This window comes from Marmota monax, unplaced genomic scaffold (genome assembly GCF_021218885.2).
Source record: "Marmota monax isolate L192 unplaced genomic scaffold, Marmota_monax_Labrador192_F-V1.1 WCK01_AAM20220418_F8-fsc00395, whole genome shotgun sequence".
NCBI lineage: Eukaryota > Metazoa > Chordata > Mammalia > Rodentia > Sciuridae > Marmota > Marmota monax.
Window position 1 is genome coordinate 529,349 of NW_026693011.1, and position 13,110 is coordinate 542,458.

Here is a 13,110-nt window from a genome sequence, read left to right on the forward strand (position 1 = left end):
AAAAATACAATCAAGGATGTGAAAAATCTCTGCAATAGAAACAGCAAACCCCCAGAGAGAAACTGTAGAACTTTGATATGGGAAGACCCACCATGTTCTTGTACAGTCAGAGTGAACATTGTCAAGTTGCCAAACTAACCCAAGTGTCACACAGATGCAATGACATCTCCAAATAATACCAAATACCTTCTTAAAAGGAATAGAAAAGAGAGTCCTAATATTTGGGTGGAGAACTTACAACAGCCAAAGCAATCTTAAGAAGGAAGAGTGAACCTGGATATGACAACATCTGACCTAAGATTACTTGACAGACTTACTGTATCAAATACAGGATGGTATTGGCTTCAAAGCAGACATGAAGACCAGTGGGATAGAGGAGAAGATACAGAGACAAACCAACATAAGTGCAGTTTTTTGGGTTTTTGACACTTAGCAATGTTTCCAAAATCATGTTGAAGAAATGATAGCCTGTCCAACAGATAGAGCTTGGAAAACTGAATATAAATTTGTGAAAGAATATAATAGTTCCATGTCTCTCACCCCACAAAAGTCAACACATTTGATCAGAAACCAAAGAATTAGACTAGAAAATTTGCAAGGGCTAGAATCCAACATTGCACCAATCCGCCTCTGTATGACACAGGCACCAACTTCATTTACCAGGTTACTAAAGTGCAAGAATCAAAATCAAGAATCAGTAAGTGGGACAGTATTAAATTAAAAGCTTCAGCACAGCAATGGGAACAGGAGTGTAACAGAGGGATTTCAGGGAGATCTTTGCCACCTGCTCCCCAGTTAGGGCACTAATATACAGTATATATAAAGAACCCAAATCACTTTATGATGAGACACAAATAACCCAATAAATAAATGGAACAGAACTGAATAGACTACTCAGAATAGGAAATAATAGTGGCCAACAAATATAGGAAATCATGCTCAATAATCTTAGCAATCAGGAAATGCAAATCAAATTACATTTAAAATTCATCTCACACCAATTAGAAGGCAATCATCAAGAACACAACTAATAACAAATGTTGGCAAAGATGTGGGAAAGAGATCCACGGGTTTAATGTTGGTGGGACTTTGAATTAGTGCTGCTATTCTAGAAATGAGAATGGACATTTCAGGAAAGACCAGGAATGGAGACACGATGTGACCCAGCTCTCCCCTCCTCAGTGTTTGTCCCAAAGAACTAAATCCAGCATAGCTCAGCTGTACAGCCACATCAGTGCTTATACCAGAGGGTCTGAAAACAGCTATATACGTAATGTCCCAGATGCCCATCACAGATAATTGGATAAAGAGAAGGAGGTGTATACACAGAAGAGGGTCTCACTCAGCCACAGGAAGAGGGAAATTAGGGCATTTAATGGTCAATGGATGGAACTGGAGACTATCATGTTTATTAAGCCAGATTCAGAGGGTGAAATGTCAACTGTTTACTCTCAAATGCAAATTCCAGACCAAAACAGAGAAGAAGTGCTGGGAGGAATACCAAGGAAACAGAAGAGGGAGGAGGGAGGAGAGGAAGGGGGTCAAGGGTGAGAAAGAGGGACAGAGATGGGAGGGAAGGTGGAAGGAAATTGACCAACCACCTGTGCACCTGCATGAGGACACCACAGTGGATTTCCCCTTATGTGCTCTAAGAAGCACTAATGTAAACAGATCACTAAAAAGATGGTTATGAAAAGGAAAATGAAGAGGGTAAGTAGAGAGAGTAAAGAGTAGGGGAGGGAAAGGGAACTGTTAGGTTGTGAAGGGAAAGAAATTTTATTCCATAATTATTAAATTATGTCAAATTGAAATGCAATATTATTTACAATATTGATGTGCTAATAAAAATGGAAGTAACAAAAACCCAAAGGTTTACTTTCAGAGAAGTCACAGGTCAGTACAGAAAATATGTACATAGAGCTCCCCTGGGAAGCTGGTTCATGAGAGGCTCCAGATGCAGAAGTCCAGCCCCACCCTCTCTTGCACCTGCTCCTGGCTGACCTCAGCTCCCTGTGTGCTGAGCGCCCCCTAGTGGCCATGGGTGCCCTGCAGGGAGGTTTGTGTCAGGGCTCACACTGAGGTCCCTTCACTGTGTCTTTGGTACAGTAATAGATGGCTGTGTCCTCGACTCTCAGACTGCTCATTTGGAGGTACAGCGTGTTCTTGGAGTTGTCAGTGGAGATGGTGAATCGGCCCTTCACAGAGTCCGGGTAGTAGGTGCTACCACTACCTGGGTAAATTTGGCCAACCCACTCCAGCCCCTTCCCTGGAGCCTGGCGGACCCAGTTCATCCAGTAGCTACTGAAAGTGAATCCAGACGCTGCACAGGAGAGTCGCAGGGAACCCCCAGGCTGCACCAGGCCTCCCCCAGACTCCACCAGCTGCACCTCACACTGGACACCTGCAAACACAGAGGCAGCCTGGTCAGGACACTGTCACTCATCCACTCTCCCTCTCCCTCATGTCCACTCACACACTCAGGATCTCTGGTTCTCCATTAATTACCTTTGAAAACAGCCACCAGGAAGACCCAGCTGAGCACACTCTCCATGGTGAGCAGCTGTGTTCAGTCCTGATCACTGAGTGGGCTGAGCTGGGAGTCCAGGGCTGGGCTCCTGTGCAGAGCTGCAGGGTCAGGTGGGCTGGTTTTCATGAGCAGAGGGAGGCCCTATTTGCATGTCCTCCTGCTATATAGCAGCTCTGGGTGGAGACCTTAGAGACATCTATGCTCGGAGCAAACTTGAACATGTTCGAGATGATTGGTGGCATTTTATTCATGAAAGATTAACTCAGTATTAAGCATGTTGTTCATGCTATCCAGGAAGATGTAAGTGGCAGGAATATCCCAGAATCTAAGCATGTGCTTCTCCCTTCAATTCCTCTGCTCCATGAAGCAGCTCATGGACAGTACTGGGCAAGGCTTGTGGGGTCACTGGAGCCCCTTCTTGGATGAAAAACAAAGTGTGGGTTTGCTGCACCCAGTGTCCATCTAAGGACCATGAAGGTCCTGGTGGATGACAGTCCATCTTCAGAATTCTGGGACACTTTCAGATCACTGGGTCTGCCTCTGGCTTCCCACTCCCCTCTGCATCTTTGGCTGACTTGAAGCAGCTGTACTGATACATAAGAGTGTGAGCACAGCTGTGCCATTGTCCCCACCAGGGTAGCATTGAGGGCAGTGTGGAGCACAGGTCCCTGGTCCCTCGTCCTCTCAGACTTATTCTGTGATGTTGCAGATGAGGAAAGTCCTTCAGCTGGGACCACAGATGTGGAGGGCTCATCTTGTCCACCTCTCCCCTCTGCTCTGCAGACCCATGTGCTGTGTCCCTAGGCGGCAGCAGGTCCCCGCTGTCTGCAGCAGCTACAGCATCCCAGATGCCAGGAGCATCCCTGCAGAGCAACTGGATTTGGGCTTCTCCTTCATCCTGGAACAAAGTGCATGGACACTGTGCAGCCCTCCCCAGCCCACCTGTGAAGCTCCTGTACTGCCTTCCCTGGTCTCTGGGGCCTCTCTACCTCTAGGGACATCTGGCTTTGGCAGAGCAAGTGGAACCCAGGCTGCTCTTCCCAGAGTCACTGATGCTGTCCCTCAGGGTCAACCAGATGCTTGGTGTCTGATCACCTGGGCAGGATCTCAAGTGTGATCAGACATTGGGTTCCCTGGCCTGTGGTTCTGGGGGCAGAGCTAGTGCAGGAGAAGCCATGGGTTACACAGGGTCAACCAGGAGAGGACAGGTCCTCCTCTCAATGTCCTGGGCTTGAAGAGGGTTAATCAAGTGAGTCCCTGTCACTGGTGGGTCAGCTCCAAGGTGGCTTTGTTTGACCACAGATGTGCAGTGGGTCTCCTTCAGTTCAGACCATCACAGGATAAGGAAGGTCACCTGGTGGAGGCAGCCCTGTGTATCCTTCATGGTCATGGTGGAGATGCCCTGGCATGTCACAGAGGTCACTGTGGGAGGCACAGCAGCACAGCTGGTCACTAAGGTCGCAAAGCTGTGATCTCCTGCTCTCTCAGACCCAGGAGAGAACCTTCCCATTACGAGGAGATTTTAGTTCCCTTTAACTATTGTTGTGTATCATGGAGACCGCAGCTGAACTGTGTCCTTGTGAAATTTGATGACATCTTTGTCAATGCAGATAATTAGGAATCTAGCAGATGATGGGGTTTACTGGTGGTGCCCCAGGTGTGGATCAATGGCACTTCAATGGGAGACTGTCTAGGGCTGGTAGAGCCTTCCTGGCACCCTGAGCCCCAGTGGGACCCTAGCACCACTCAGGTGTCCAGCCTCGTCTGCCTCTGTTTGCCTCCTGCCTCCTGCCATGTGGTGCTGCAGCCTCAGGAGCCCTGGTCAGCAGCAACACCTGGGTGTTTGTACCCTGGTCTCCAGAACCTGCTGCAGCACAGCTCTCTCCTTGTGAACCCTCAGCCTCAGGAGCAACCTAGAGTAGTAGGGAGTGATGCTGGACAGGACCTCTGCCCAGTGCACACAGCTGTTGGGATGCACAGTCCACAAGATGTGTCCTTACTCCTCTCCCAGGGCTGTTGAGCCTTATTCTTGATCACATATTGGCCCTTAATGCATTTGTAGAAAATATGCATTCTATACAGGAAGATTGCAATTTAGCACAGAAGAATGGCATCCTGTTCGTCCTGGCATGTCCAGGAGCACATGGACCTAGCTGAAACATGTAAGGCAGAGGGAGACCATCACCACACCATCCTTCATGTGGGGAAGCTACTGCATCAGGTCCTGGAAAGAGAGAGGACAGTGGCCCTGGAGATGGGAAGGTGCAGGGAGGGCGAGGGTGAGGGTGGGTGGTGAGGGCCACGTGCAGAGAGGGCCTTGTCCTGGGGCTCTGCAGCTCACAGGGCACCTGTGGCCCACAGCCAGGCTGTGCTTCACAGTGACTGGGGCAGAGCAGCTGGTGGCTCCCCACACCCAGGAGGGACAGGTGATGGACAGCTGGGTGTGCACAGCCTGGGACCCATCATGGCACTTGGCATCTGGCACCCCTGTGTCAGGGTGCTGTCCTCTGCCTCAGTAGAGCTAGGTTTAGTGTAAATATGAAAATTCGGCTGGAATCACCAGCTGTTGTTTGGTGGAGAGAGATGCTGACATTCTTAATGATATGGCTGATGAGATATCATTACATGTGAAAGAAAAATATAACATATAATTGCTCATTCTGCTATTGAATATAGCTGAAGAAGGCATTTTTCATTATATCCATGGCTTTAGGTTTTGAGATAGAGAAGCACTGAATGCCTGGGGTTTATATTTAATAATGCATAGGACAAATTGGGGTAATTGAATCCACTAAACTACTGATGAGATCAACATGGCATAAAATAAAAACAAATGAAATGGACTATTATTCCATGTATGGCTGTGAACTAATCTGTAGCCTAGTCCAAGGAAAAATTTGTGAAATCCATTATTTGCCCATGTAAGTAACCAATTGGTTTATGTTGGAATAACTTTCCATTTACAGCTAGCAGCTAGCAGCTATGAGCAGCTCAGAGTGCTTGAAGAATCTGCACTCGTTCAGGCCTGATAGGAAGGCCTGCAGGATGGGATGCTCTGCTCTAGTGAGCCGTCAGTGAAACCACATCCTTAGCTTTGTGGTTAGCATTGCCAAGCTGCCAGGCCAGGAAACTGATAGCTAGTGTTAAGACCAGGACACAAGAAAAGACCACTGACTCCAATTAAAATCAAATTAAAGCAAGCTTATTATTTTGACCAGCCGGGCTGCCTCTCCCAACAAAAACCATGGAAACAAACAGTCCTGCATCTTTCTTGCAGCCCAGCCTATAGCCCAGAAAGTTATACAAAGGGGGGTTACAGATAACAAAACTTTGATGAGCATAACATTTTTGCTGGCCTTGGCATCAGAATTTATGAAGGTCATTAGAGCCTCAGAGAGGGTCATAATCTGGCCAGGGAAGGCCAAGATTTATGAGGCCTCACTAAAATTTCAGAGAGGGCTGGTATCTGGTCGAAGAGCCAGGCATGGGTGAGTTCAAGGCATGGACAGGCATTCCAAGTAGGCTCAAAATTTGCAGTAATTTATAATAAAGCTTAAATTAGCTTTTCCTGGCTTTGTGGTGAGATGGCTCCCAATTTTAAGAGAAAATCGGGTTGGGTCTATCACTAGGAGCTTCAACATAAACTCTTAACATAGAAACCCCCTCCCCTAGGGACAAGACCCTTCCTGATGATAGCAATATTTAGAGCATATTCATACTGTGGTTACATTAGGCATAAGATGATTGGCTTATGGATACTATCTTGCTTGTGTATGATTGATGGACATGCCCCATTTAAACCCTATATCCATTGTATGCATTCCAAAAATAAACTGAGCTACTGGACGATGAACTGAGGTGGGTCTCCAGCAAATTCTCTCACCAGCTCCTGGAGTCTGTGTGTTGATTCCACATCTCTACCCCCCCACCCCCACCCCTGTTAGACCAGGACGCAAGAAAAGACCACTGACTCCAATTAAAATCAAATTAAAACAAGCTTATTATTTCGACCGGCCGGGCTGCCTCTCCCTCCCAAAATGGCAGGAACAAGACAGCACCCCACCTTTCCTACAGCCCAGCTTTATAGCCCAGAAAGTTACACAAAAGGGGAGTTACAGATAACAGAACTCTGACAAGCATCACACTAATGGTAGTTTACATTTTTTTTTTTTTTTGCTGGCCCCAACATCAGAATTTATGAGGACCATTAGAGCCTCAGAGAGGGTCGTTGTCTGGCCATGGAAGGCCAATATTTATGAGGTGTCACTAAGTTTCAGAGAGGGCTGCTATCTGGTCAGAGAGCCAGGCATGGGTGAGTTCAATGCACGGGCAGGCATTCCAAGCAGGTTCAGAATTTGCAGTAATTTATAGTAAAGCCGAAATTATCTTTTCATGGTTTTGTGGCGAGATGCCCAATTTTAAGAAAAGATCAGGTTGGGTCTATTACCCCCCCACTAATCCCCACCCCTGAGACAAGGTAGTTGAGCAACTGATTGACAAGAACCACAGCAGATTTATCTGAGCTGGAATTTGTATATAATGATTATGCAACTCTGAGAAGCTAAAGCTTTAAAAACATCTCACCACATTTATCTTATCTTCAATTTCTTTTCCTAAGTCATCATAATTATCTGAATGTAAAGAAAATCATTTACATATCAACTAATGTGTTCATATTTTTAAAAATTCTTCTTTTTATAAAATATTTTTTAAAAAATCTCATTGATTTCTAATTATTAAATTGTGCACTTTTGTTTGTTGTGAGATTTTAGGAAGTTTGCAATTCTCAAATACTTATTTACTATGGAAATTTGCTTAAAATTTATACTAAATTAAATTGCATATACTTGCAAAATATTTATGAGTAGTCTATCTACTAGCAGCTTCTTTCTTTAATCCCATATGTTGAGATATTTAAAACTGTTGATTTCCTTTCAGGAAAGCAATATTTAAAATTTTTAAAGAAAAATGTATTTATTGAATTATATATGAGCCTATGTGTTTTTATTTATGTTCATATTTGGAACTTAAAAGTGCAATAAGTAATTTGTTTAGATAAAATTAATTGGATATGAAAGAAAAAAAATCTTCAACTACAAATTCCTGAAATCTAATTTACATAAATACATTCAAATATTATACTCAGAAAAGCAGGCTTAAACTCTAATACAGACTCTCTGCAGATGAAGGAGGTCATGTTTAGGGAGAGTGACCACAGTATCCACCAGGGCTCAGGAAACTGCTGAGTGATCCCCCTGAGCCAGTCCTGAGGTTTCAGTGAGGCAGAGGACACAGGAAGTAGATCATTGTGGAAATTGAAGCACTCAGAAAATGCCCTGTGGATGCAGATGCAGTATATACTGTTTTGCAAGAGCAAAACGTTTTATTTAAAAGATAGAACAGAGAGAGAGGGTCAGAGGGTCCTGTGCAGAGGAGGGGTCCAAGTTGGTGCCTGAGAGAGTGGGGGTCCTGCCCCTTATATAGAGTTTAGATTTCCTTTGTTCTCATCCCTTCCTCCTCCCAACCTGACCCTGTGACACAAAAGGTGGAGGGATCCAGGGTGGGAAAGGAGCTCCCCAGGGGTGCAGCAGGAAGGGAGCTGCCCAGGGCTATGCACTAACAACTCGAAGCAGGGAGGAGCAGGTCCCTGGAGGCAGGGAACCTTGGCAGCAGCTTGGGGGGAGGTGTCCTGGAGGTGTTAGCATTTTATCTCCTGCAGAGTCAGCCCCCATTTTCTGACCCAGTCACTCATCACCTACACTGAAGGACCTGTTGCCACTGTCACCTGACATCAGTCCCCCTCTGAAAATGGAACCCTGACTGCTGTAAGGGGAAATGGGTGACTGCCTTGGCTGATTCTGGGTGACAGGGGGTGACGTGGGGCAAGCAGTTTGGGTTTCCCTTTAGGAATGGTTTGGATTAGTCAAAGGATCTGTGGCAACAGTCTGGAAATATAATTTTTGTTCCCTTAAACACTAAAATACAAAAAATTATATATTGTATTGTTATGGTCAGGCTATATGGGTAATGACCAAACAGACTCCACTTTGCCCTGAGACTCCACATCATGTAACACATGCTTCTCCCAGGAAAGCCCCACCTCTGTCCCCATCAACAGTTGCTTAGTATGTTTGGCAACACACAGTGGCAATTCTTATACAATGTAACAGTGTTCTTCCTTTGGTTGCTGTTTTTCTTGGACAGTGTGCCCTGTCAGAGATTGAGTGTGTAGACACTGGTAACCAATCTTTAACTTGTGCCCAACTGGGGACGTGTTGGCCCACTCTCTTTCTACCTATGATTTTAGATCTCATGATGTTTGTTTATGGTTTTGAAATATAACAACAACCCCTTATGCTTTAATGTGGTTTTGGACTATAAAAGGTGTACTCAAAACCCAGGATGGGGTTAAAGGGTGTAGACTTGAATCCTACCCCTTGGCCCACACTGGTGGATATGTACCTCCAACTGGTGAACAAATGCTCCATCTCCTGCTTCAAGATTGACTGAGGGATTTATTGCAATCTGACTTGAACATTTTGAAGGCCCCAGTGAGATGATCCCTGGAGTCAAGTTGTGGCTCTGGGATACAAGGGAATCCTGGATCCTCTGAAGCAACAAGAGGTGACCCCACTTCTAGTTTTGGAGCTCTCTGTGAAGTGCTGGACATTTTGTGGTGACTGATTTGAGTCTTCCTTTGAAAGCTCTGGTGTGATGCACATCTGTAAATCCAGAGGCTTTGAAGGAGGATAGTGATACTGCAGGTTATCTGTGAGGAGTACTGCTCCCACACAGGTTGAAGTTTGAACATTATAGAAGCACAGGGAAGCAAGCATGTGAAGCAGGGTTTGTTTAAAAAGGGGTGACCTAGACTTCTCCCGCAAGGGAGAAGGGGGCCCTAGCTGGTGTCCTGGTATCCCAATAAGCAAGGTGTTCTTCACTTTTATATGTCCTAGGATTCCTTTGTTCTCCTGTATTTCCCCCTTATCTTTCTTCTTCCTGTGGACATGATTAGGCCCAGGAGTGCTGGGTGGGAGAGCCAAAAGTTGGGAACCAGGTGGGCTGAAGGGGGGAGGGCAGGTGGTGCAGCCAAGGACACATTAACAACCCTAGAGCTCCCTGGAGGGAGGGGCAATTCCTGGGACATGTTACCTTGGCAACAGGTTGGAGCAGGGGCAGGTTCTTTATAAGATCCCACAGGGGACAGTCTCCATCTTCCCAGAATTGCTCAAAATTGGCATCCTTGACCGACCTGACTCGATTTACCTGTCTACACTGACTGCCTGTCTAATTCTGGCTTCAACAGAAGTGCATGTGTTGGGAGGTCCCTCATTCACTCTATCTGTGACTTAATTGTAAAGCCTTAGAGGTTCCAAGTGCCTGATAGTAAATCTTTTGAAGTGTGTCAGGGGCTGTCTGGTGGGTGTATCAGCACTTGATTGCAAATCTTTCCAAGTGTTTCAGGTGCTTGATTGTAAAGCCCACAAGTGTTTAAAGTGACCTTGAGCCTGAGGAGGCCTTGGTCCAGACCCAGCAGAGCTCCCATAAGTGGATCCTGAGGAGGGTCTGGAGGCTGGGATTATATGGAGGAGAGTGGCTGTCTTGTGCTTTTGTTTGTCATATTTGTTGTTTGCTATGGTGTGTTCCCATGTTGTTTGTTTAGGTTAACCACCATTTCAGTTTGCTTGTAACTCCCCCCCCCTCCCCCAACTTTTTCCCTAGTGAGACAAGACAGGGACTGGTGACACACCACCTTTGGACTCAGTCACACTCACTGCCTTGTTAAATTCTTGTCTCTCACCTTCCTCTTATTTCTGCCCATTGTTTGACTGTTAGCCTCCTTGTGGGAAACCTAATCCCACCTGGCCTGACACCTATTTAAAAAACAATGGTTAAAAAGGTTTTCAACTATGCTGACTAAATCTTGCATTGAAAGGGCTGACAACAGATGTTAATAGTAAAAGCCAAAGGTCATAAAGCATGCGGAGATTGCCTTCATTTAGGAATTGGGCCAGGTGGCCAGCAGAGTAGACAGTCAGTTCCTACAGAGGGCAGCTTAGAACTAGATAGCTTTTAGGTTCATTGTTTCTAAGATATGTAAAACTATCCTTTGTAAGGGTAAAAGAAATTGAAGTTAAAGCGTAAAAGTTAAAGGGTAAAAGACAGGGTATTGTAAAGTTTCTAAGCTGCAAGGTCTGAGTTAAAATGTAAAGGATTAGGTATTGTTAGGTTTCTATGCTACCTGCAAAACCTGAAATCCCTGTTGCTGTTAGGACAATACCGGAACTGCCCAGTAAATATTCCCACTGACTCCCTGGTTGTCTAGTAACCTGGGACTCTGTGTAACTTGTCACGTAGTCATTTAGGCCCTAAAACCAATCAGTTTGAATGTGTACCCCTCTTAGGAGTGACCAATCACCCCCGTCCAACCTGTTCCCGCCAATGAATGAACTAATCATGTTTAGGAGTTGTTGTTCAATTTTCCCGTGCCTCATGATGATTTGTTCTGATTTATGTAAAATCCCCGCCCTCCCCAAAAAGTGTACTTAAGCACTGCTTGACCTCTGCTCTGGGCTCTGGGCTGCTTTCCCTTCCTAGGTGAGCCTGGAGCCTCAGCGCGCTGAATCGGATACTCAATAAATCCCCTTCTGCCAATTGCATGAGTGGTCACTTGGTGGTCTCTTTCTCCAACGCTTTGCTGGACCCTTACATTTGGTGCGTTGGCCGGGAACTGCAAGAGACTCCAATGGACTCCTTTAGAGGGTAAGTAAGGCTCCTCTTCCTCTTCTTCTTCCTCCTCTTCTTCTCCTCCTTCTTCTCCTTCTTGTTTTTCCTTTGAGATCGCTTAGAGCTTTTTGGTTTTTGGCTTGGTGGAGAGCGTAAGTTCTCAGAGCTTTTTGGTTCAGGTTTGGTTTTGGCTTGGATTGGTTGGTTGGGTTGGCAGCGTGGCCGCCAGTGGAGAGCGTAAGTTCTCCCTGGCAGTGGTGGACAGATGTATCCTAATGCCACAGGCCACTCCTCTTAAGGGATGCCTTGGAGGATTCGGGGAGGGGCAAAAGTGCCCCCAGTTGGTAGAGGGACAAAAGTGCCCTCGTTTGTACTCTGCTGCCAACCCATTTGGTTTCGCCGGCAATTCTTTCTCTCAGATTGGATTCACTGTCTGTCTTTAATCATTGCTTCTGAATTTGTATTAAATGTTTACTGTGTGTCCATGTCACGTTTGTATCGTCTCTGTTTGAGTAACTCCCTCTAATCCGCAAAGTCAGAGATATTGTCTTTCAGCCGGGCCACGTGGCCATCTAGATCAACAGCCATGTGTTTTAACCTGGCAGGACCTCTGCGAATCTCTTCCTGCATGGGTGGGGTCCGCACAGTCCGCCCGGAGGATTCAACTCGGCGGTATGGTGGATCTTTCCTGCCCCTGTTCCTCCGGGCCCCTCCACCCGTCTGTCCTCTCCTCTCCGCCCCGTTGCCGTCTCCCCTCTCCGGAAGGGGGGGGGAAACGCTCCGGCGGGTGTGAGGGGTGGGCGGGGTCAGAGATAGGGTTGGCAGGGGACCCCTCCCCCTCCTCTGGGTCGGCAACCGGCTGCCACTGGGCATATTTCCACCACAGCGAGGCAGGTGGGGTCGGAGGTGGAGTCGGCGGGAGATTGCCCCCCCTTCCCACTGCAGAGGTCACCAAATCCCGGGGCCAAAGAAGCGAGCGGGTCTTCCTGGAGCCAAATTGCTTGGAAATGCAGCCCAAAGTGGGTGGTAAACTTTACCCCCCTTTGTTAAGCGAGATTAGAGAAGCAGTGTTTTCTTTTCTTCCCATAGTTGGCTTGAGCACGCCCACTGCAGAGGGAAATGCTTGGGGTCTAAAAACTTTGATATCTTGCTTAAACTTTTATCAAACTCGAAACAATTGCAAGCAGAGGATGAACTTTTTTGGGAAGCTGACTACTAAAAAGTTAGGAGATGTGAGAAATGCCTGGTGCCTGGGGTCAGACCAAGCCAGAGGAACTAATCCTATAAGTAAAAGGTGGAACTAAGGGGCTCCCAGCAGCTGCCAGAGCCATTTTGCTTTGGGGAGTTTCCTCATTCCTTACCTGCACTTTAAGGATTACTCCACCTCTGTTTACAAAAAAAAAAAAAAAAAAGAACAATGGATGCAGTAATGTGTTGATATTATGGATTGTTTCTTGGAAATGATCTGGGTTGAATGTGTATCTAAAAGATGATTTTTTTATTGTATCAATCTGGTATCTGAATGGGTTTCTAAAGCATTGCACTATCTTACAGTTAAAAGTTGGGTTTAAGCAATTGTTTAGCCTGATTTCAGATAGTTCATGTTAGAAAACTTAAATACTTAGGATAAAAAAAATTAAATAGTTTCAATTTTCAACTGGGTAGCCCCAAAAAATTTCACTAGGTATTCCAGTGCATTAACTTGGGCAAAGATAATAAATTATGATATGATATCTGTTCCCCTCAGTGTGTAAGATTCAGGAAAAAAAAGGGGTGCTAAATTAAAACGTTGGTCTGGCTTATTGAAATGACATTAATTAGCAACAGTCTTGGGAATTTTTAAAGCTTAATTTTGG

General features: G+C 45.9%; 1 gene segment (V, D, J or C); it reads right to left on the reverse strand.

Moving 5' to 3' along the window:
* Positions 1–2,063: 2,063 nt before the first annotated feature.
* LOC124098422 (immunoglobulin heavy variable 3-23-like) lies at positions 2,064–2,611 on the reverse strand. The segment is given in 2 exon segments: positions 2,064–2,401; positions 2,506–2,611. Coding segments are annotated over 2 exon segments (384 nt in total).
* Positions 2,612–13,110: the final 10,499 nt, after the last annotated feature.